This window comes from Pelecanus crispus, chromosome 12 (genome assembly GCF_030463565.1).
Source record: "Pelecanus crispus isolate bPelCri1 chromosome 12, bPelCri1.pri, whole genome shotgun sequence".
In the NCBI taxonomy this organism is placed as follows: Eukaryota; Metazoa; Chordata; class Aves; order Pelecaniformes; family Pelecanidae; genus Pelecanus; species Pelecanus crispus.
The window spans coordinates 6,116,307-6,140,506 of NC_134654.1; the positions used below are offsets into that span (position 1 = coordinate 6,116,307).

Consider the following 24,200-nt stretch of genomic DNA (forward strand, 5'->3'; position numbering starts at 1 on the left):
CGCCCTGCACGGTAAGAGGGAGCCGGGAGCGGGGAGCGGGCAGCCGGGGGGGGGGGGGGGCAGCCGAGGGACCCCGGCAGCGGGAACCGACGGCCCCGCCGAGGCTCCGGGGTGTCTCCGTGCGGCACCGCCGGCACCCCGGGGGTCGGGCAGGGCAGGGGGGCTCCGGGGTAGAGGGAGCCCCGGGCATGGGGGTGCTGGGGGGGGGAGCCCGGAGGCTACCCCTGCGCTGGCGCAGCCCGAGCCCGGGCGGTGCCGGCCGGGGGATCGCTGCCCCGGGGCGGGGGGCACCGGCTCCCTGGGGCTTCCCCGGCCCCGCCGCCCCCGGGGTTTCGGGGTACCCCAGCCCCCGGGTACCCCAGCCCCGGTTGTGCCGCCCCTGGGGTCTCTCCCTCCCCAGGTAGCGCCATTCCCGGCGTATTTCCACCCCCCCAGTATCCCCATCCCCGGGGTACCCCCGGCCCCCGCGTACCTCCCACCCCGCGTATCCCCGGCCCCGGGCTAGCTCCATCCCCGGGCCCCCCGTTCCCTGCCCCGGGCCCCCCCGCAAGGCTGGGAGCCCTCAAGATGGCTGGGCTGGGGGCGGACGAGCAGGCAGCAAAATGGCTGGGAGCTCCCCGGCATCCTCCACGAGGCCCTGCCCGTCCCGGGGTGAGGGCAGCTGCCTGCTTATGCAAGGCGCCCGCCCCGCTGAGCGGCCGGGCTGGGGTCCCAGCCCCGTGGGGGTCCCCGGTTCCCCCCAGGATAGAGGTGCGTGGCAGACGGGGGGGCCGCCCTGCCGGCGCGTGACTCAGCCCCCGTCCGCTCGCAGCCACCGCCACCATGACGCACCAATACCCCGCGCTGACGGCCGAGCAGAAGAAGGAGCTGTCGGACATCGCGCTCCGCATCGTGGCCCCGGGCAAGGGCATCTTGGCCGCCGATGAGTCCGTAGGTCAGTGTGGGGGGGGGATCTGTCCCGCTGTCCCTTTTCCCCATGCCTGAGGCTGACGAGGGTGCTGGGTGCCTGCAGGGAGCATGGCGAAGCGCCTCAACCAGATTGGGGTGGAGAACACAGAGGAGAACCGCCGGCTGTACCGCCAGATCCTCTTCAGTGCCGACAGCCGGGTGAAGAAATGCATCGGAGGCGTCATCTTCTTCCATGAGACCATGTACCAGAAGGCTGACGATGGCACCCCCTTCGTCCAGATGATCAAGGACAAGGGCATCGTTGTGGGCATCAAGGTGTGGGGGGTGTCCGGTGGGTCTGTGGGGTGCTGAGGGTGCTTGGAGAGTGGTGGTGGGGCTCAGCGCCGCCTTCCCCTTCTCTCCGTAGGTGGACAAGGGCGTCGTGCCGCTGGCCGGGACGGATGGCGAGACCACCACGCAGGGTAGGTAGAGTGGGGAGGGGGGCGGGGACCGCGGGGTTTGGGGCTGCGGGGCTGACACGCTGCCCGGCAGGTCTGGACGGGCTGTCGGAGCGCTGTGCCCAGTACAAGAAGGATGGGGCCGACTTTGCCAAGTGGCGCTGTGTGCTGAAAATCAGTGACAACACCCCCTCTGCGCTCGCCATCATGGAGAACGCCAACGTCCTGGCCCGCTATGCCAGCATCTGCCAGCAGGTATGTGTTTGTGGCCGGGCGTTGCCCCACGGGATGGGCATTGACCCATAGGATGGCTGCTGACTTAAGGGACCAGGTATCGCCCCACAGGGATGGGCACAAATTTATGGGGCTCCACATTGCCCCTGTGCCTGGGTATCAACCCATGGGGCTGGACATCAACCTGTGGGTTGGGTAACACCTCACGTGGATGGGTATTGACACCCAGGACCTGGCATTGCCCCATGGGGTGGGCATCACCCACGGCGCCAGGCCTTACTGCATGGGACTGGGCATCACCCCACAAACATGGGCATTGCTCCATGGGGCCAAGAGTTGACCTTCTTAGGTTGGGCATCACCTCATGGGGCCGGGCATCGCCTCATGGGGCCGGGCATCACCCCATGAGGCCAGGCATTCCTCCACGGGGCTGGGCATCACCCCACAAACATGGGCATTGCTCCATGGGGCCAAGAATTGATCTTCCTAGGCTGGGCATCCTCCCATGGGGCTGGGCATCACTCCATGGGGCTGGGCATCACCTCGTGGGGTGGGCATCACCCCACTGGGGTGGGCATCACTGGCAAGGGTGGACATTGAACTTCCGGGCTGAGCATCGCCCCCCAGGTGCAGGTGTTGGCCCACATTGCCATGGGGCTGGGGCGATGCCCAGGGATGTCCCCATGATGGCATCTGCCTGGTGTTTGCAGAATGGCATCGTGCCCATCGTGGAGCCAGAGATCCTGCCCGATGGTGACCACGACCTCAAGCGGTGCCAGTACGTGACGGAGAAGGTGAGCAGTGGAGCGGGCAGCAGGGCGGGCACAGTGCCGTGCTGTGCCATGCTGGGGGACTCCACGCTGCCCGTCCTCCCCAGGTGCTGGCAGCTGTCTACAAGGCTCTGAGCGACCACCACGTCTACCTGGAGGGGACCCTGCTGAAACCCAACATGGTGACCCCCGGGCACTCCTGCCCCACCAAGTACAGCCCCGAGGAGATCGCCATGGCCACTGTCACAGCCCTGCGCCGCACTGTGCCCCCGGCCGTGCCAGGTACTGGCACCAGGACGTGGCAGGGAGCAGGAGGGGGATGCACTGTGGCCCCCCTGATGCCATAACCTCGCTCTCTGCAGGTGTCACCTTCCTGTCTGGGGGTCAGAGTGAAGAGGAGGCTTCCATCAACCTCAACGCCATCAACACGTGCCCGCTGGTGCGGCCATGGGCCCTCACCTTCTCCTACGGGCGGGCACTGCAGGCATCAGCGCTCAGCGCCTGGCGCGGGCAGCGGGACAACGCCACCGCCGCCACCGAGGAGTTCGTCAAGCGTGCAGAGGTGATGGGGCTGGTCCCCGCAGGAGAGGGGCTCTGGGGGCTGCATCCCAAGGGGGTGGTGGGGACATCAAGGGCTGCGTCCCTGTGGGAGGGGGTATGCCAACGACTGCGCCCCTTGGGATGGGGGATGCTGAGGGCGATGTCCCATGGGGTGACAGGAGACATCAAGGGCTGTGCCGCACAGGATGGGATGCCAAAGGCCACGGTCCCCATGGGGGGACACACAGGACGGTCTCCCTGTGGGATGGGGGACATGAGGATGGTGTCCCCAGAGGGCAGTGGGGGGTGCCGAGGGCCAGGTCACTGCGGGATGGGCCATGCTCCCTAGGGTGACATGGGACATCCAGGGCTCTGTCCCTGTGGGAAGAGGGATGCCAAAAGCCGTGTCCGGTGGGGTGACATGTCCCATGGGGGGATAACGAGGGTTGTGAGGGATGTGGGATGCCGAGAGCTCTGTCCCTATGGGAGGGGGAAGCCAAGGGCTGTGGTGCAAGGGCACGGGGACACCAAGGACCATGTCCCTATGGGATGGGGCACACAGAGGGCCATGTCCCCATGGGCTGGGGGACCCTGAAGGCTGTGTCCCCAGGGACTGGGGGACGCCGAGGGCCATGCCCCACGGGGGCCACTGATGTTTCCTTTCCTTGCAGGTGAACGGGCTGGCGGCGCTGGGCAAGTACGAGGGCAGCGGGGACGACTCGGGGGCTGCCGGGCAGTCCCTCTACGTGGCCAACCACGCCTACTGAGCCCCGGCTGGGCGCCCCACCGACCCCGGCCCCCGCCCCGGCCCCCTCCCCGCCACTGCTCACACCCTGCTTCCACCCCAGCCACCCAGGGGAGCCGCCATGCGGGGAGGGGAAGGGGAGCGCGCCTCATGGGCCTGCCCCATGCCACCGCATCCACAGATGAAGTGGGGGGCCTGGGTTACCCAGCCCCCGAAGGGAGCCACCCGGGTGCCCCTTTGGCGGGGGGGCTTCGGCCAGGCCGTCGGGGGGGTGGCCTGGCCGTGTGGGGGGCAGGAGGGGAGGCCTGGGGGTGGCCCTGCCCTGCCGTAGCTTCGCAGTCCCGGTCGCTGCCGCCCTTGGGGCGCCTGTGTTGTGTTTGCCGTGTGCACCCCGTGTACCAAATAGCCTAACAACGAATAAACGGTAGAGACAGCGCTGTGCCGCCTCTTCCCTCGCCGTGGGGCACCCGGGCACCAGGCGCTGCCCCATCCCGGTTTGCCCCGTCCCTCCGCCGACTCTGGGCACCACCCACAGCCTTGTCGTGCTCACCCATGCCGTGAGCTGTGCCTGGTCTCAGCCCACCCACACCCATCGTGGGGCTCCGGGAGCCAGGAGGGGTGGCTGGGCTCTCCCTACGGGCCATGGGGCAGGGGAGGAGCCCCTGAGGAGCCCCTGTTGCCCCCCACCCCCCCGTTTCCCCCCGCCTTTCGCGGCCGCGGTGCTCGGCGCTGCACAGGCGCCCGCTGCGCCCCCGCCCGCCCGCGCGAGGCCCCGCCTGTCCCTCCGCGGCACTCGTAGAGGCCGTGCGGCTAAAGCCCGCCTCCCCTGGGCGGGTACCGAGCTCTGATTGGTTCTACTTCACGCCCGTCTGCGCCATAGCCCTCCGCGCTCCACACCTATTGGCTGCCGTGAGGATTGGGCGCTCTAAATGGCTGGGCTAGCGGTAGGCCCCGCCCACTCGGCTGGGCCGGGAAGTGAAGATGGCGGCGGCGGCGGCGGCGGCGGCAGCGGCGGATGAAGCAGGTACCGCGGTATTTGGGGCTCGCTCGTTGTCCCCCGGTCCCCGCCCCGTCCCCGGGGAGCCGGGCGGGTGCTGAGCGCTGTCCCCGCAGAGCGGGCGCGGGGCCGGCGGGCCGCCCTGTCCTTCGCGGCCATCGCCGTGGTGCTGGGGCTGCCGCTGTGGTGGAGGACGACCGAGACCTACCGCGCCGCCCTGCCCTACGCGGACATCGACGGGCTGGGCCAGCTGCCGGTGAGCGCCGGGGGGGCCGGGGAACGGGTCCCGGGGCTCAGTGCCCGGGCTGACGCCTCTGCTCAGTTCCAGCTGGCGGTGCCCGTCGCCGTGGTCTTCGCCCCGGGGTCGGTGCCCGGGGACCTGCCGAGGCCGCTGCCGTTCAGGGACGTGCAGGAGATGGAGATTTCTGTGAACCGTGAGAGACCCCTCCGGCTGTCCCTGCCCCGTCCGTCCCTCCTGGCTGGCCTCGTCCTTCCCCGGGGGTCCCTGCATGCCCACGGCTTCTCTCCCTGGGAGGCTGGCACCGGCTGTCAGCCCGGAGCTCCCTAAATCTGCATCCACCAGCATCATCCCGTCCTGAGCTGGTAGCACAGGGGAGCAGTGGGGACAGCAGGGTCCCCAGGGTGCCGCAGGGAAGAGACCAGCCCCCCCCTCCCTGGGGATGGGGGCGATGGCAGCCCTCGGAGGTGGGATGTGCCCTGGCTGGTGTGGGGCTGTCCTGCTTGCCACCCCGGACCAGCTGAGGCCCTGTGTTGGGGTGGGTCAGTCAGCTGTGGTTAGTTCTGGTGCCCAAAGGACCTTGTGGCATGCATTTCCCTGGGGCTGTCCCTTGTCCCTCTTAGCACCTGGCTCCTACAAAGGGCCTGGGGGCCAGGACCAGCGGCTTCACTCAGGCTTTCTTCCTCGGCAGTGAGAACCAGTGTCACGTCCCACTATGAGACAGTCTATCGCAGCACCACGGCTCAGGAGGAAGCAGCGCTGGATGTGGCTACTGCACGAGGTACTGGGACAAGGGATTATGGTAGCTGCGTGTCGCGGTTTAGCCCCAGCCAGCAACTCAGCACCACGCAGCCGCTTGCTCACTCCCCCTGCCCCGGTAGGATGGGGGAGAGAATCGGAGAAGTAAGAGTGAGAAACACTCCTGGGTTGAGATAAGAACAGTTTACTAATTGAAACAAAATAAAGTACAATAGTAGTAGTAATAATAACAGTATAATAATAACAATAATAATAATAATAATAATATACAAAGCAAGTGATGCACAATGTAATTGCTCACCACCTGCCGACCGATACCCAGACAGTTCCCGAGCAGCAATCGCTGCTCCCTGGCCAACCCCCCCAGTTTCTATACTGAGCAGGATGCCATATGGTATGGAATGGCCCTTTGGTCAGTTTGGATCAACTATTCTGGCTGTGCCCCCTCCCAGTTTCTTGTGCACCTGGCAGAGCATGGGAAGCTGAAAAGTCCTTGACTAGCATAAGCAGTACTTAGCAATAACTAAAACATCAGTGTGTTATCAGCATTATTCTCACACTAAATCCAAAACACAGCACTATGCTTGCTACTAGGAAGAAAATTAACTCTATTCCAGCCAAAACAAGGACACTGGGGGAGCAGGCTCTTCTTTCTGAGGCTGGTTAAGCGGAAGACTTGGCTTCCGCTGCGTCTCAGGGTGGGATGGGGATTGGAGTGAAATTCCCAGCCCTGCTAGCGCCTCCATCTTCCCCAGAGGCTGACGCTGCTCTGCACCTGCTGCAGGATGCCTCGTTGGGCTCTCTGACTGTGTACGTGGTCCCTGAAACCTCCTCTCTCCTGCCTCAGGTAGGGAGCAGCACCCTGCGGTGCCAGCTTCTGCGTACTTCACCCCTCGAAGGTGCCCTGGGGGGAGGCATCGTCCCCAGGCTGTTGCAGGTGGCACCGCGCTGTTCTGCAGTGTGTTGGCAGGACCCAGCCCTGCTCCCGGCCCTCACCCCTGCCCCTTCCCCAGGGCATCAGCGTCTACGTGGGGAAGCACCGCAGCGCCCTGGTAAGGGCTGGGGGGGGCCTGGCCACCCTCCGCACCCGCATCCGGCAGCTCACGCAGGTGATGTCCTTCACGGCCAGCTCCATTGCCGCCGCCCTCTCAGACCGCGTGCCCGATGGCCAGCTCAGCCCTGACGCCCGGCGGCACTTGAAATCCAGCCTGGGTATGGACGTGTGCCCCAGCCCTGTTCCCTGACCTGGGGAAGGCCTGCTGGCTCTGGGGGAGATGCTGTTCCTGCTGTACCTGTAGCATCCCTGGATATATTCTGGGGTAACAGACCCTGGGGTCTTGCCTTTCCCCTTGGCAGTTGCTCTGGGTCAGGATCCGTGTTGTGATTGCTGTGTGTTGGGGCACTGGTGCACGACCCTGCATTGGGGAGGGCTGGGGAGGAGGGGATCAGGTCCTGCTGCTCTTGGGAGTTCTGTCACGGCCGCGTGCCCAGCCTTGGCATCACCAGGCGATGGCCGTGCCAGCGCCTCACAGGCTGTGGGTCCTCGGCAGGGTATGAGATCACCTTCAGCCTGCTAAACCCCGACCCCAAGTCCCACACCGTGGACTGGGACATTGAGGATGCTGTGAACCGGTACGTGCAGCCCGTCCTGGACAAACTGAGCTTGGTGGCCAACTTCTCTGTTGACTCGCAGGTGAGGGCTGGGAGGGGCAATGGGGAGAGCCCAGCCCTGGCCTTCCTGGGTGCCCCAGGACGCGCTTCTCTGCCAGCAACGTCTTTGTTGTGTGTCTGCAGATCCTGTACTACGCCGTCCTAGGAGTGACACCACGCTTTGACAAGGAGTCCTCCAGCTTCCTTCTGAGCGCCCACAGCCTCCCGCACGTCATTAACCCTGTGGAGGCCAGGCTGGGTGAGCACTGCGCTCCCGACTCAGCCGTCACAGGCTCTGCTGAGGGAGGGGGGACAGCTGTGCCTGTGGCCTGTGCCCCTTCCCTCCCCATGGCACCATGCCCTGCCAGCCCTGGATGGGAGCGAGGGTGACTGAGACCTTCCGGGCTGGCGGTTCTGCTCAGGGCTTGCTGTGGAAGGAGGAGTAGGGCTGGGCTCTGCCCCAGCGCTGCGCGCGGGCAGTCTGCTCTCACTGTCCCTGCCAGCTAGGGGTGTTCTTTTGACTTTGTCCTGCTCCAGGCTCCAGCGCTGCCTCACTCTACCCCGTCCTGAACTTCCTGCTGTACGTGCCGGAGCGCTCCCACTCCCCTCTGTACATCCAGGACAAGGATGGAACCCCAGTGAGCACCAACGCCTTCCACAGCCCCCGCTGGGGCGGCATCATGGTACGGGGCCGTGGGGGCACTGGCAGCGCTAGGGCAAGGCAGCGGCTCCCCATCCCCACCAGCCCCAGGGCTCCGGCTGCTCCTCGCTGATACACTCTCCTGCAGATTTACAACGTCGAAGCCCCTGCTTCCCCCCAAGCCTCCCTCCCGCTGCATGTGGACGTGGACATGGTGCGAGTGATGGAGGTTTTCCTGGCCCAGCTCCGGTGAGGATGCGCTCTTCCCTCCCTGGGCCTTTGTTGTGCTCTCCTGGCACACATGGAAATTGATGGGGTGAGAGCAGGCCCTACCCAGCTCATTCACTCCTCTGTGGGCTCTGGGAGGCTGAGAGTGGCTTTTTGTGGCCGTTGAGGCGCTGACCACCAACCAGCGCTGCTCTCTGGCCAGGGGTGGTGGTGCATCTCCCATCTCCTGGGGTGGGGGGCTTGTCTTGTCCTGTCCCTTACGCAGGAGGCCATCAGGTGTGGGTTGAGCCCTGCCAAGACTGAATGCAGCAGGGCAGGGGAATAGTGGGGAGCGCACGTGGGACTGCAGGCTTGTGATGCTGGCTGGGACCTTCCCCTCTACTCCCAGGTTACTGTTTGGGTTATCTCGGGAGGAGCTGCCTGCTGAGTTTCTGCTGGAGAGCCCGGGGAACGAGGGGCTGGCCGACTGGGAGCTGGACCGCCTGCTCTGGGCCCACACCGTGGAGAACATCGCCACTGTGTCCACCACCTTGACCTCGCTGGCCCAGCTCCTGGACAAGATTGGGAATATTGTCATCAAAGACGATGTTGCCTCTGAGGTAAGGCTGGGGCACCCTGAGGTGGGGAGCGGTGGGGGCCAGGTGTCACTGTCCCTGTGCAGCCCATGAGCTCTCCCTGGTGTGGTGCTGCCCAGGCCTGGCAGCGAGCGAGGTCCCCAGGTTTGTCTCTGTGTCCTCCCTGGCCAGGGGCTGACTGTCGCTGTTGTTCCCATGCAGGTGTACCGAGCGGTGGCCTCGGTGCAGAGTGCCATGGCCGAGCTGGCCACGGGCCACCTGCACTCGGCTTTCCAGGCCAGCAAGGAGGCAGTCACCTCCTCGGAGCGGGCCTTCTTTGACCCATCTCTCCTCCATCTCCTCTACTTCCCCGATGACCAAAAATTTGCCATCTACATCCCGCTCTTCCTGCCCATGGCCGTCCCCATTCTCCTCTCCCTGGCCAAGATCGTCCGGGAGGCCAGGCAGCGCAAGAAGGAGCCCACCAAGATGGACTGAGCCCATGGCTGTGCTGCCCTTTCTTGGGGCTGGGGCTGTCCCCATCTCGTGCAGCGTGTTGTCATGGACCTGTGGCTCAAGAAGGTGCCCCAGAACGGTGTTCATGGCCAGGCCTGGCACCTTGGCTTGGGTCTGCCATGGCCATGATGCGGGAGTGGGAAGAGAGGCTGCTTTGAGGGGTGGGAGATGCTCTCAGTCTGGGTCCTGAGCCCTCCACCCAGAAATGCTGAGATCCGAGAGGAGGGAGCGGGCTCCCTGTGTTCAGCTCCTGGCCCCACGCTGTGTTCGGAACAAGCTGCTGTGTAAATAAAGAAAAACCCCGGTTCTGCGGGGGGCTGGTGTGGGGCTGTGTGACCTCCTCCCCTGCTCTGCCCCTAGCCCTCTCTGCATGCCCATCACCCCACCTTCCCCTGGCCCTGCTTGCCTGCCCGGGCACCCCCCCACTGCTTTCTGGGGCCTGGCTCCTGTCTTGTGGGTATCCAGCCCAAAATGATTGCTGTGGGGGGCAGTTCTTAATGGGGTCTCTCTGGTTGATGGGTAGTGGGGCAGAGCCTCCTGGGCGGGACTTGCACCTTAATGGGGTCCAGCTCCTCCATTTCGGGTATTAGCCTGAGGCTCTTGGGGGCGGCTATGGGGCCCCCCACTAAGGGTGGGGCTCTCAGGGGCAGGTGTAGGGGCTGTCCCCACAGCACCCGCGGTTCTTGGGGGGGGTGTTCCTGGGCGCTGACCCCCGTGACGGGGGTTTGGCGGGGGGCTCTCGGAGCAGCACCCCCGGGCGGGCGGGGCGGGGGGCGGGCCGCGGGGCGGTGCTGCCCCTCCCGGTGCGGCGGGGCCGGCGGCGGCGCGCAGCGGGGCCGGGGCCGCTCACACCGGCGGTGGCGGCGGCGGCGGGGCCATGAAGGTGAAGAAGAGCGGCGGGGCCGGGGCTGGGGCCGGAGCCGGGGCGGCGGCGGCGGCGAGGACCGAGGAGGAGCTGGGCCGCAAGGCGCTCATCGGGCCCGACGACGTGCTGGGGCTGCAGCGGGTCACCAGCGGTGCGTGCCGGGGAGGGGGCTGCGGGGCCGGGAGGCGGAGGGAGGGCCGACCCCGGGGGCGCAGGGGATGGGGACCGCGTCCCCTTTGGGGCAGCTTGGGCTGGGGCTGGGGGGGGCAGCCGGGGACAAGGAGCGGGGGTGCGGTACCGCAGGGAGCAGGGTCCACCCCGGGGATGCGGTACCCCCCGGGGATGCGGTACCCCCGGGTACGCGGTGCCCCCGGGGTACACCTGGCAACCACCGAAGGACCAGGGACCGGCTCACTCCCCGGACCTGAGGCTCAGGGCTGGGGATGCAGCCCTCCCCCCTCCCCGCCGTGGGATGCACAGGCTGTGGAGCAGCCCCCCCTGCCCTGCTGCCCCGGGGTCGAGGGTCAGTGGTGAGATGCTCCCCGGTGCTCTCCCCATCGCCCCCCTCCTGCGTGTGCCCCTTCGCGCAGGGCTGGGCCAAGCCGAGCCCCTAACCTGTGCCCACAGCGGTGGGACAGGCTGGATCCCTGGCCGCAGCGTTGCGGGGGGAGAGGGGCTTCACTAGAGAGCCATCCTGCAGCCCACCAGTTTCCCTAGTATAGCATCGCTGGTCTCGAGAGCATCCTCAGGGGACGGCAGGCGCGGGAGCGTGCCGGCTGGAGGGTTTGTTGTGCTTGGCAGAACCGCTCGCTGGGGACCAGGCAGCTGCCCCGCGCGTTGGTGGCTGCGTTGGACCCGTGGGGATTGCAGCACGCCGGGCTGGGAGAAGACATGTGCCTCCGGCCAGCCCGGTCCCAGCAATGCCCAGGGGTGGCCTGCCCTGCTGCCCCTAAAAAGGCCTTTTTACATGTCCTGGGACCTTTGAGCCATTTCTCTGCGGGCAGCAGGTCGGGCAGGGGAGAAGGGTGCTGGCAGGGAGGAGGGGGCTGGCCTGGGTGTCCGGCCGTGCTCCTCTTTGCCTCGGAGCACTCTGCGACGTGGCGTTAGAGCCGGTTTCGTGTCGCAGGCCAGGGCTGCGTGGCGTGACGAGCCCTGGAGAGGAAGGATGCGGCTGTGAGTGTTGGTGTGTGCAGGCAGCCCCGTGGGCCTGTGTGTGGTGAGCAGGGTGGAGAGGAGGGCGGGAGGAAAGCCCTGCAGGGACTTCTTGTTAGCCCTCGGGAAGGGGTTATGGAGGCTCTGCTGAAAGAGGGGCTGCTGGTGCTGGGGGGGGCCCTTGGGTCCCCTTCTCGGAGCTGAGGTGCTCTGATGGGCTGCAGCAGCGTGATTCACTGCCCAGGCCCATAAATCCCCTGCCTGTAGCAGGAAGAGCTGTGCAGCAGGCACTGAAGCGTACGGCCAGCGTACTCGGAGGAGCAGCAGTTAGATGGTGAATCCAAGCGATGGCCGCATTAAGCACTTTGCGTGCTTGCTTTATGGTGGCCTGCATGTCCCTGCTGTCTGGGGGGGCTGCAGGCACATGGCCACCACGCACCCTCGCTCCCGGGGCATGCAGACCTCATGTGGCATCGCTCTGGCCGGCGTGGACGGTGCACGGCTCTTGGTAAGCACCTGCGCTCCCAGGGCGCGGGGAAGGCTGAGCTGGTCACCCGGCTTCAGACCTGGGTTGGGAGCGGAGCTGGTTGTTGCCTGCCTCTTGCAACCATGGGACAGCGCGTTCTGGAGCACAGGGAAGACGTGAAATGCATGAAAATGTTTTGTTCCCCTCCTGCTATGAGACTTGCTGGTACGAGGGTAGCACAGGGCGTGCGGATGGGTCATGCCGAACACAAACCAGGCACTGCGATGAGCCACGGGTAATGCCTTCCCATGGGAAGGGCTTGTCTGTCCTGCTGGGTACGTGGGAGCCAGCAAATGCTCTGCACCCGAAATCCTCGGTGTGCGTTTGGGGATGCAGGTATACAGTACATCCACATTGAGCATATCGTATCTTATTACCTCGGAATATTTTGCAGCACCCCTTCCTGAGCTTGGTTTTCCACCTGGTGGGTTTAACGCTGAGAGCAAAGATACAAGAATATTTTTCTGATTCTTAACATGTAATGATTATTTGGGTCATTCTGTGGCCTTTTCTCATTTCCATGCACCACAGCAAGCTCTTAAAGACAGATTGCCAGAAATACCAATGTGATACTGTTCCAATCTTCTGCTCCGAGCGGAGGGTGCTGCAGGGAGGAGGAAGGACCAGACCGTGGGAGAGAAGTTCATGGCTACCCCAGCCCCAACCTCTCCCTTGGAGATGCTGAGTCGGGGCAGACACGATGCCCTATTTCAGCAATTCTGGTTTTGATGCCCAAAGTTGTGGTGCGTCAGTTTGAAGTTGAAGGGGGAGTTGGTGTTGGGGTTGCAGCAGAAACGTCCTGGTGCCCTGCATGTCCTTTGTTGTTCCAGATGGAGGATAATTCATCTTTATCCAAACTTATGGGCCAGTAACGCAGCAGCTCGCACTGGAGGGACTGTGGTTAAGCTGTGTGCTGCCCCGGGACCTGGGGTGCTCTGGCCATGTTTTAACATTGCTTCAGCAAACAAAGCCCAGGATAAACCATGTTAGAGGAGGGCTTGGTACTGCAGGGACGTGTGCTTTAGAAATGCTTGCACCATGAGTAGCCTGCATGTTTCTGAATGGCCTTCCAGCTTGTGTGGGGAGAAGCAGAATGCTAGCTACTGCACGGAGTACAGGATGCATCCAGCTACAAAAGGCGTCCGCAGCACGGCTGCCTGTGGCAGCAGGGCACCGTGCTCACACCTGGGAGGGCCCTGGCAGCCCTGCACGTGATTGGGGTGTGCTGATCTTGCAGAGGCTCTTTTGGAGCCAGGGTTTGCCGTCTCATGCTTGCTTTGCTTGCTGTGGAGCTCTTTGATGGTTCCTGATACGCTGGGCAAATCTGCTCACCCTTCAGGCCTGGAAGAGCTGGGTCTCTGTGGAGCCAAATTGCTGCTTGTGGTTGCCACCAGTTGACCAGGCAGCGTGCGGGCAGGCTGTTAGCTCTGCTCTGGCATTTGGGTCTAGGGAAAGCCTTTGCTTTTGCATCAGGAAGCACAGCTGGGCTTTCCTCTTCCCCTAGGTACAACTGGTAAACGACCAAATGTTAAAAGTCTCAGGCTGGGAGGGTGGGGATGCAGGATGTGGCTCTGTGGCAAAAGCACGCTTACTGCTAACCCAGAGAAGCCCCGTCTGTGACCAGCCAGAGGAGCCAGCTGGGCTCTGCTCTTAATGTGCTTCTAATAAGCTTAAAGGGGGAGTTGTGCAAACTGTCCTGCATATGTTGCATCCTCTCAATGTTAAATTCTCCAACAGCTTCAGGGCCATAACATTTCCGGGCATGCTAGGGTCCAGCCTGACGGATCCGGGGTGCTACCCTGGAATATCTGGGCCTTTTGGCTGGGCTGGCTCTGGCGCAGCTCCAGCTGGATTAGGTGTAAGGCGAATGAACCATTTTCTTTGCAATTAGCAGGATTTGTTACTCGCTCACACAACTGTGGTTACAAAAAGCGGAAAAACCTTACGACATGATTAATTTAGGATTAGCAAAGGAGCGGGGCAGAGCTCAGTTCAAATTGCAGTTAATTACCGAAGCAGCCAGAGGATCAGAGGAGTCTGTCTGCAGTTATTGGGATGTCGGTGTCTGTGAATGCCATGGCCTGCTCCATGGAGCCAGCTGAGGAGCTGGGGCCTGTCGTCCCTGGGCGCTGTCCCTTGTGTCTTTGACCATGCTGCATCTCGCGACTTTGCTGGGTCGCGCCATGCTACTCCCATGTTAGCTGCAGGGCAAGGTTCATTCAAGCAGAGCTTTAATTTCTTCCTCCATCTTTGGGGTTAGAGTCATCGGTGGTCAGCAGAAAGATGATATTACAGCCCCGGTAATGGCATCCCCTTTTGCCAGTGTGCAGTAGTACGAGGCTTCAAACAGATACGTAAGCATCATCCTCTGAGACTGCCCCGCTTATTCCAGCTTCAGGCACCTGTACGGTTTGTAATACTAGATTAAAGCTTATATTTAAGCTTTATTCTAAAGCTTATTTTATTTTAGCAAACCAAAGAGTTAAATAATTGATTACATACTTGGAAACAATTACAAAACAAAACCTAAAAATAAGGAACACACACTTAATCATTTCTGAAACTAATCTCTTCCCTGAGCTGTCATTTCGGATTTCTCTGAGACTTCTCTTAGCAGCTTTAGCTAAAGGCCAGCTTGGCAGAGGGCTGTCTTGATGGGTCGGTCAGGGCAGACCCTTCGTGGGTGACTTTCATACCAGTTTCCCCGTAGCATTAATGGGAAGCTGATGTGCATGAATCAATCTTCAAAGCCACTCCTGGACCATGACTTTCCTTCCCTTCCCCAATTAACTGGGAAAATTTATTGTATTAAGAGCTCTGATTAGCTGGGGGTGTTTGTGAGGAGGTTAATGAATCATGGTTCTGAGTTGTCCAGGGCTGCAATGTGTAAAAGCGTTTTGATACGCTGATTTCTTGTCGCAGAGCGATATCCCAGAGCTGTGTCAAGCTGCTCTCACTGTGACTCCTTTCCTCGGCAACACCACATACGTTATGAACCTTTTCAAGGCTTTGTGATAACGTGCAACTCCAAGCGTTGTGCAGATGAAGGGTTTTTGTAGTAGTCTCGCAGTACAATATGGACTGTTAAGATTTCCAGGGGCAGCACACGTGGTGTGTGTGTAGCACAGGGTGCTGGGCTGGCAGCTGAGTGGGCTCCTCCTTCTGCTGGTGTGGGTTTGGGCCATCCCTGGTGGAAATGGCAAAGGTAAGAGGAAAGCTGTGGCGTACGCTGGGGGAGTCAGCCTGGGGGTTTGGGCAGGGCCTGATTGCTTTGGCTTAGCCCTGTGTAAGAGCCAAGTGAGTTATGTTGTGCACAGGGTTTCAGACTTTGAGTGTGATCAGCATGAACAAGGAAGCGGGAAAGAGTGTTTGGATGCCTTGAGGATGGGGGAAGAGCAGCTCCATCCTTCCTTAACAAGGTCTGGAGGGCTGTGATCAAATTAATTGTGAGACAGTGAAGTCTGGAAAGCTCTAGCTAAAAAAAAAAAGATGAGCAGGCTGCCACAAAAAGCAGAGCCTGGTGAGCTGTGCGATAGGACTCGGTGCATAGTGTGGCAGGGCACGCTGCCAGGTGGGTACACCTTACAGGCTGTGGGGACCTTTGCAAATGCCCCGGCTCGGAGCCTGCTGGGATGCTCCCCTCTGCTTCATTCACAATGATGGTCAGTAAATGTGCTGCTGCAGAAGAGCTCCGGTGGGATCCTCCCGGTGTGAGATTTTTCCTCTGGGTCATTCACAGCAGCCTAATTACTGAGCAAGGCGGGAGGGCTGCAGGTGCCTCCCTCCGTGTTTACCCCCACTGTCTTTGCTTATCCAAAACCCATGGCTTTAGAAATGGAGTGGATCCTGGCTGGTTTAGCTTGTTTCTCTGCCCCTCTTTTTACGGGACTTGAACTGCTGAGGCAGAGGGCAGAGGAAATGGTTTAGTTTTTTCTTTAATTGAACTCCGGTTGTCTAAGTGGGCATATCAATACTGCTTGAAACTTGCCCTGCCTTCCCCTTGAGGTCTTGTACTCTGTCCTGCGTCACTGCTTTGCATCTTCACGGGGCTCGTGCTATTTTTGCTCACTTCCACCTGAGACTCTTCAATCTGATAATCTCCTAATCTCCAGCTCCTAGCAATTAATCTGCAGTTGTCTTTGCTTTATACCTGTCTTACGTCTTGGGAGTTGTCTTCAAAATAGCCTCTGACCTTGTTGGCTAATGCATGTTAAGAAATAGGCCTGCATAGCTACAAGAGCCTTCTCATTCCCCAAATTCTTGTTAGTGCCTGTGGTGGGGAGAGACGTCCCTGTTACAAATCACTGCTGTTTCATTGGTTTCTTGTATGGCATCTTCCTGATTTACACCCATTTGCATGACCAGATTTTGAGTTTTTTCGTACCCCAGGCACACTCTGCTTTCCTTTGTGGGCTATTAAAGCCTTAAAATAGGAGCTGCTGATCTGAGCTTAGATGCTCTGATGAGCACCACAGAAATATCTGTAACGTCTGTGAGAGGGGACACGTGCTTTCTCCTGGTTGCAGAGAAGGAGAAGGGATCTTGAAAGGAGCACAACAAGGAGTGCTAACCCTATTGCCCATGAACTCCTCTTGATAAAGTGTGCCTGGTGGGGTGGTTGCAAAGGAAATCTGAAAATATAGGATTGACTTTTAGCTTTCTCTGATGAGGATCAAACGCCTAATCTCATCCATTGGATAACTGAAATAACAGAGAGAGGGCAGGAGGAGAAAGTGCCTTCGCTAGCTTTCTTCTTGTATTATCTAGCATTGTATTATCCCTCACCTTTTGTGCTCCTTTGTAACAGCAGCTTGCTAAAATACGTGGCTGGAAATACGCGCCAGGGTTCACAGTGTACCATTGTTTACAAGAGAATAGGCAGTGTCTGCTGTCATTGTCTGGGCTGTCTTGCCGGTTTCTTTTGCAATCTTGGTTGGTTTTGGGAGGGGAGGAACATTTCCTGGGTGAGAACCAGCTCTTCTCCGGATGGGACAGCGGAGGTACCACCTCAGAACTATAAATAGGGAATGAGCAGCCACTGTTTCTGATAACAAAGCTGGAGACCTCTTAATGAATGCCTTGCTACAGATTGTTGTTTCGGTTTTTTTGGGATCAATTTTTCATACAAAGGGAATAGGAGAATTAATGAAGGCATCTATTGTATCTGGCTTGGGAAGTCCATCACCTTTGCTGCTTCCTGAGACCACCACAGTGTTGCTAGTCATGCTTCCAAACTCTTCAAAGCCATGGTAGGTCTTAAGACAGAAAATGTCACTAATAGTGGGGAGTTGCAGATCTTTGGGCATGATACAGAGATTATGGGAAAGAAGTTGCAGAGGCACCAGCAGGAATAGTGATGTGTGAGTGAGAAGTAGCTGCTAATACCAGGCTTGGGCAAGTTGCAAGAGTTTGCCCTTTGCTTTGAGAACAAGTTCAACTCGGTGAACTCTTTCCAGGAAGAGTTTGGGTATGGAGGTCTGGGATTTGGCAATTCACTGGGCTTTAGGAAGGAGTGGGAAATGCTCCTCATTTGTGACCTGTTTTTGCACTACGTCAACATGGGTACTTCAGGACAAAAGCCAATCTGTTGGATTTCCTAAGACAGGGCTGATGTGTCCATCCCTTCATCCCTTGTTCAGAGTGTGCTCTCTGTCAGCTCTGAATCAGATGAGTACTGAAGGCTTGTTCAGGGAGATACCATGATTATTTCGTCATTAACAGGGAAACAACGCAACCTGCTTCAGGGGAAGTGGAAGAAACGAGAAAATGTTGTGTCCTGAGAGATGAAGCCTACTTTTCTTGTAATGATCCACTTCGCTCAATGGAGGTTTGAGCTGCCTCACGTCTAACTAAAATAGACAGGGATACCGCCTCCATTCCCCAAATTGTGGTGACGGTGAATTAGGATAGCGAAAGCAGATGACACATTTAAGTGCGTCACGGAAGTGTGGGCAACCAGGCCCTACACTAATTTAAAAATAAGTATGTATGGAATGAGACTAGCAACTTTGAGAGTGCTCAGCTAAGCAGAAGTATCTGCCAATTGCAAGCAGCCCATTCCCAATAAGACCTTCCAGTGTAGCTGCGGGCTTCTGTTATGTATGGGGGGAAAAAACAGCACGTGCATACTCTGATTGATTTTTCAACAGGAATTGCAGCAAGCAAATTTAATACGGACTGAGAGGAATATATATACCTTTTTTTTTTTTTTTTTTCCCCCTGCTAGGAGACTGGGCACTGCCAGAAGAAGAAAAACCACTTGATTGCAGTACTCTGGCAGCTAATCTTCCCAGATGTCATTCAGTTAGATACTGGCATGTTGACTTAAAAAAAAAAAAGTTTTAAAAATATTTTCAGTGCAAAAAGAGTTGGAAAATACAGTGCAGGGGTGCAAACATCAATGAGCAGAAGCCTGGTGGGGATTCTGCCCAGGGTTTACTCCTCTTTGGTGGCTCTGCTTTGCTCTCCTCTCCTCCAGATGAGTCATGGACACTGTTACTGCAGCAACGCTGCTGCCAAGGAGGGGGATAAAGCTGTTGCCATGGTGCTGGATGGGCAGGAATTCTGCAGGAGGAAAAACACTTAATAATTAACTTGCAGACAAATGTGGCTTCAGAGTTTGCCTGCATGCTCTAGGGAAGGTGTCCCGGGCTCCCAGGCGACTGACAGCCTGTTCTGGTACAGCCCCTTGCCTTTGCGGAGAGCAGCTGGGCCGAGCGCGGCCGAGGGAGGCGAAGCAGGGACTGTGGGAAGCTGTGCCTGCTTCTGTCAATTTGTGTTTTGCATGCGGCTGCTTGGAGCGGAGAAGTTGTGGGACGGGTTAAGAATTTGGGCTGGCTGATGTGTTAGAACCTAAAATCATTGTGTAATTGCAGGATATCTACCTGAGGAATGCTAAATGTTGCTTAAGGCAAGGGGTTGATTTAAACTTCTGTCCCATCTCCTTGGCTACTGTTAAAGACAGAAAAGATTTTGTGCAGTTCTTAGGCTATTTTGTCTAACAGTAGGCTTGCATTTTCTTGTGGTAATAAAAAGGTTGAACTTTTATCTTATTCTTCCTGGTCGTGTGAGTGCTGGTGTTAGTTTTTCTTTGTGCTGTGTTGATAGGAAAGGAAAACCTCCCTGCCAGATGCCAAAGATGCTTCGAACACAGTCCTCTTAAAGCCCACTCCTTTGCGCATTCGCCGTCTGCTGGTGATGATGGAGAGCAGTAGAACTGTCCAGAGAGTATGTTTAACACCTCTGTTCCTTGTACCAGTGAGCGCTTTGACAGTTCTCTAAATTAAGGAGATTTGCGAAGAATAAAAGGCTTCTAGGAAAGTACAGGTGCTAGATGTGCAGTTCTCGCTCAGCAGCGCCTAGGAGCAACCTTCCACGGTGCTGACTGCAGCTAGCTTTGTCTCTCGCTACAGAGGGGCCTGATTTCTGTAATTACAGATCCCAGCATGAGAGCCTTGCTCTCTGGTAGTTGCGATGCGTGGCATTTGGGAAGTTCTCTTACTCTACCACAGCAATCTTTTATTAACTCCTTATCTATGGGATGTGCTAACCACTGCCCATGAACCGTAACCCCCAACCGTAATGTAGGTACCTGATTTGTTATACCGGCGCTGAAGCAGGAGTTGTAATGGGCAGGTATGATCTCTGAGTACACTGTAACTTGTTTTCATATATTCAATGAATAAGCCTTAGGCGGATGGCTGTGTCTGAATTTTAGAAATAGGAAAGCAGACACAAATAAGTGATTAACTCAGACTAACAGCAGGAATTAGTAGCCGAGAAAGGGCTTAGAATTAGAATGTTAAAGTATTACTTTCACTTTAGAACCTCCAAAACAAGTCTCCTAGAACATGCAAATGCGCTGTTGTTCAAAAGCTAACCTGGCTTGTATACATACAATATTTATTTAGATTTATCAGGATAAAGTAAGTTATTGGAGCTGCTTTCAGTCTGTGCTTACACGTGCAGTGAAAAGGAAGCACTGCTGCTCTTTCCAAAGAGAGGAGGCTGATACCCAGGCCAGAAAGCTGTCTCGAGGCACAGCAAAACCGAAGCCAGAAACAATGACTTTCTCCCAAAGATACCAACTCTGGTGGAATCAGGGAAGGGCTCTGTTCCCAGACTGTTTTCCTGACACAGGGAGAGGCTTCAACACCATTTTCAGTGCTGAGGAAAAAAAAGAGTCCTTGCGCAGGACAAGCATTGGTGGGGAGAAGAGGCCATCCTTTGTCTACAGAGGGCTGGAGATAGGGGAGGTGGCACAAGGGAGGACACTCCTGTTGCAGTTAAGTGCAGGCAGCTTAGTGCTCACAAAGCTGCTTAGCACTTGCATTTTCCCAGAGGGCAGTTTTTAAAACAGGCAAAGCCTCTTACACTGAAAAGGCTAGGATTTGGTGGAGGTGCTGACTATTCTTAATACCTTGAGGGGAAATGGATGCAGAAGATGCTGGCACAGGGTTGGAAAAAGGTGATGATCTCCGAGTGCTGGAGAAGAGAAGCCTTTTCCCTGTCCTGTCCCGGCAGGACAGTGTGAGCATTCAGAACTGGGACTGTCTTCCTAGCCATCAGTTTTGGATTAAAACGAGGGTAGTAGTGGAGATGCATTTGGGCTGCTTTCACTGCTGGTTGTGACCTCCAAAGAATAGCCAGAAATACCTGGTAATTCTGTGCAGCCTTCATTTAAATTTGCTTTCCTCTGCAGATTATTTGTGCACTCCAGAGGAAAATGTTTACAAGATAGACTTCACCAGGTTCAAAATCCGGGACATGGAATCTGGCACAGTCTTGTTTGAAATTACCAAACCAGCAGCTTCAGGTGAGTGCACACACAAAATACTGTTTTCACGAACAAACAAATGCTGATGTCTGCTTCCTTTTGCCTTTTCCCACTCCTTTTACTCAATACATTTCCTAAAGATAGGAGATGCTGTCAACTGCAAGAGAGCCAGAGTCCCAGCTTGCAGCAGAAATACTATTGAGGTGTCCCCTTGTACCAACACAGTGAACAGAACTTGTTGCTGCTGTATTATCATGATTGCCATCTGTGATGAGAAGGGACAGATGGATGTTGTAAACAGAAGCAAAGAAGGAGGAGGAGGTCACCGTGTGTTCGTTTCTTGGCTGTTCATCAGCTAGAGTCCCCCTGTACATAGTTTAACTGTTCGCCTAACATCTTTCACACAGGAGTCAGGAAAGAAAACAGTATTTCCAAAAGGGAGAAACTTTGTCAATTGTGCAGATTAGACGAACTGAAAATTAGATTTTTTTTTTTCCCTTCATAATTTTTAGGTGTTACTTGTAACCATCTAAGAGTTACCTGTTGCCAGTGGTACTAAAAACCCAGGGCAACTGTTCTTTTCCTGATCAAGCACTCCTTTAAATCTTCCCCATCTCTCTGCTGGTGAGAGGAAGTTTTCTATAGCTTAGAGATTGCCAACCAGACATGCTCAGGTGAAATGGCTTGTTCAGTCACACTGCAATCCTGAATCAGAGGTAGGAGCAGTAAGTCACCTCAGAAGACGCAAAGTGTATCAAACCAAAGGACCATCTTGCAATACTCTGTGACCAGTAGTGGACGCCTTAGAGAGGATACGAAGAGAGCAGCACATCATCAGGCTTTCTCAGAGTAGTTTCGTGGCTTATATGACTCGATAATGTATGATTGCAAGTATTTTTCACTGGGTTTCTGTTTCTCAGATGACTGTGACAGAGCTTTACTTTGTGTTTTTCCAGAACGTGAACACAATGACAAGAAGGATGTTGACCCCAATGCCGGACGGTTTGTACGCTATCAGTTTACCCCAGCTTTTCTTAGACTTCGGCAAGTGGGAGCTACGTAAGTAATTGCTCCTGTGCTGCTACTTCTAGCACAGGAAACAACTGAATCTTGTAAAAAGTGGCTCTTGCTTGTTGATCCTGTCAGGAAGTTGATTTAATAGGGATCTTTTGTTATTATAAGGATCTCCAAACATTGCTGCTGGATGCCTTGCTTTCTCTATCCCCTTAGCTTGTTTACTTACCTCAGGAATAGGCATGGGGTTGAAGAGATTAATGCTAAAAGGGGCAAAATAGGATGGACAGACTACCCAGATATTTCAACTTTTTTTCTGCACGTTATAGCTTGTTTGTCAGAGGCTCTGCCAGCTTCAGAAGATGTGTCTGCAGCCTTCCACATTACGTTCTCCAAAAAACATTAATCCATAGATGCATGCGAAATGGTGAAGTAATGTTTGACGCTTTAGGTACCAGAAGGATCTTTGATGTGTCTGGTAGTACTGCTTGCATCCATCAATAAGCCACACCAAAACATGACACCTAACGTATCTTTCTGTAGAGCTTTAGGCCAAAGTTATTGTTTCTGTAATATAGGTGACAGAGTGTATTGTTTCTTTGGGAAAAGTTAGTAGTGATTACTACTAAGTACACTATTACTACTAACTTACTATAAGTCTGCTACTCACTCTAGCTAGAGTGATCTAGTGAAGTGCCTTTCCAGTACAGTTGGAAGGATCTTTTCTTCACTGAAGATGAGTTTAAGGTTGTAAAATTGTCTTGCAAGTATTTTTTTTTTCTTCAGTAAAGAGAATCAAAATATAGCATAATCTATGATGTCTAATGCTATATTGTGTCCCTGTAGCATGCTTTAAGAAAAAGAGGAAACGTTAATTTGGTTAGCACCATTGCTTTAGATTTTTGGCTTTTTTTAGAAGAGCTGTCTTCTACCTTTCAGGAATGGTTGAAAATCTTACTTAAGGAAGAAAGCTCATTTCAATCTTATCCTTCTTTTTCAGGGTGGAATTCACAGTAGGGGACAAACCCATTAATAACTTCCGCATGATTGAGAGGCACTACTTCCGGGATCAGTTGCTTAAGAGTTTTGATTTTGAATTTGGGTTCTGCATCCCCAGCAGTAAAAATACTTGTGAGCACATCTATGAATTCCCACAGCTCTCTGAGGATCTCAGTAAGCTCTCTTTAATTACTGGGTTACCACATAGTGATGTTAATCTAAGGTGCTTTGAGGAAGCCCTTTCTTAAGAGCTGCCTGTAGAAAGTGGGTAGGGTAGAATACTTCCAGGTAGTTTTGTATCTGTGTTAATAGAGATTTTGTTTTCTAGTAGCATGTATCTTGTCACCCACCAGATGGTTGCTTTTTTTTTTTTTTTAAATTCATAAAACGAAGCTTCAGTGTCAGGGAGAAAAAAGATAATTGTGTTATAAACCAACTGAAAAACTAGGATTAAAAAGACGTCCAATAAATGGGTGACTTAAACATTATGTTCTGTTTGATGTGCTATATTGATAGCTTGAGAGGTTTTAGTTTTAGTATGAATGCAACTTTTATTTTCTCTCCTCTATCCCAAGACACGATAGTATCAGTACTAAATCTGTGTGACCTTATATTCTTTACAACCCCTAATCATGTATGTCAGCACTAATATTACAGACTGTGGAAAATACAGTGATGCACTGCTGCTTATTTATTGTCACACCAGAACAAATTTCTTTTGAGTTCGCTGTTTTATCACTTTTTCTAAAACAAAACAAAACAAAGCCCCAAACTCTAGTGTGATATTGTTTTGAGGTTAGGTAGAACACTTACACTTTGTATGGTGCCTTAACATATTTGGATTATGTTTGAGTTCTTTGAAAGATACTGTCAATGAATGGGTCGGGTAGGTTCCTGTTTTGGTTTTTCACTTGAGACTTTAGCAGCATTACTCAGATAGCAGCAAACGTAACTGAAACCCAGTGCAGAGCGTTGCCTTGGTAGGGCTTCTGTGTAGCACAATTAATTTTTTTTGTCTTTTTTCCCCCTGCAGTTCGAGAGATGATCCTTCATCCATATGAGACACAGTCGGACAGTTTCTACTTTGTAGACAACAAGCTCGTGATGCACAACAAGGCAGATTATTCATACAGTGGAGGACCTTGAGCACAGGATGGACAGCCAACCTGCGCTGGCCTTCCCCTTCCTATCGAAGTTGTCAGGGATACCAACACCTTCAGTTCAGTTGCCCACAGTGTCAGCTGGACAAGGATCCACAAACCAAGGACTCTTTGCCACAGTAGGAGTTTCATGACTAAATTTGCCAGTCTCATCTTTTTTGAGCTTTGAAGCAGACCCAGTTCTTCAGAATTTTAAGCGGTTCTACAATGCTAAATGATCTTTGGATACCACTTCCCTAACTTCTTTTACGTGTCTGCTTTGAAAATGGCCTTGTGGGACCTGGGGGATTTTGCCCTAATTCTGCGGATCTGTGTTCTTGCCCTGAAGTATCTTTTAGGACGTGATTGCTTTCTCAGAGAATGTAATCTGAGAAAGCACGTGAGTGGATGGATGCAAATGTAGAGTTTTGTTTGTTTGTTTCTCTTTGTGAATGCTTCAAAGGCACGGCCAATTTAACTCGTACATCCAGTTGAAAATTTTGAGCATAACA

General features: G+C 55.7%; 3 protein-coding genes across 3 annotated transcripts; all 3 read left to right on the plus strand.

Moving 5' to 3' along the window:
* The first annotated feature begins 810 nt into the window (after nucleotides 1-810).
* ALDOC (aldolase, fructose-bisphosphate C) lies at nucleotides 811-3,657 on the plus strand. Its single transcript, XM_075719849.1, has 8 exons — nucleotides 811-934; nucleotides 1,013-1,224; nucleotides 1,316-1,370; nucleotides 1,441-1,601; nucleotides 2,291-2,374; nucleotides 2,458-2,632; nucleotides 2,713-2,912; nucleotides 3,562-3,657. The coding sequence occupies exons 1-8, from the start codon at nucleotides 823-825 to the stop codon at nucleotides 3,655-3,657; spliced, it is 1,095 nt and encodes a 364-aa protein (XP_075575964.1). The 5' UTR covers nucleotides 811-822.
* Nucleotides 3,658-4,601: 944 nt separating this feature from the next.
* PIGS (phosphatidylinositol glycan anchor biosynthesis class S) lies at nucleotides 4,602-9,516 on the plus strand. Its single transcript, XM_075719834.1, has 12 exons — nucleotides 4,602-4,659; nucleotides 4,749-4,888; nucleotides 4,955-5,066; nucleotides 5,562-5,651; nucleotides 6,385-6,476; nucleotides 6,643-6,841; nucleotides 7,180-7,322; nucleotides 7,424-7,538; nucleotides 7,817-7,962; nucleotides 8,068-8,168; nucleotides 8,536-8,746; nucleotides 8,924-9,516. The coding sequence occupies exons 1-12, from the start codon at nucleotides 4,617-4,619 to the stop codon at nucleotides 9,197-9,199; spliced, it is 1,668 nt and encodes a 555-aa protein (XP_075575949.1). The 5' UTR covers nucleotides 4,602-4,616; the 3' UTR covers nucleotides 9,200-9,516.
* A 578-nt stretch (nucleotides 9,517-10,094) lies between these two features.
* Nucleotides 10,095-23,695, plus strand: UNC119 (unc-119 lipid binding chaperone). The gene is made up of 5 exons (XM_075719994.1): nucleotides 10,095-10,233; nucleotides 20,462-20,575; nucleotides 21,493-21,595; nucleotides 22,551-22,723; nucleotides 23,583-23,695. The coding sequence occupies exons 1-5, from the start codon at nucleotides 10,095-10,097 to the stop codon at nucleotides 23,693-23,695; spliced, it is 642 nt and encodes a 213-aa protein (XP_075576109.1).
* The last annotated feature ends 505 nt before the right edge of the window (nucleotides 23,696-24,200 follow it).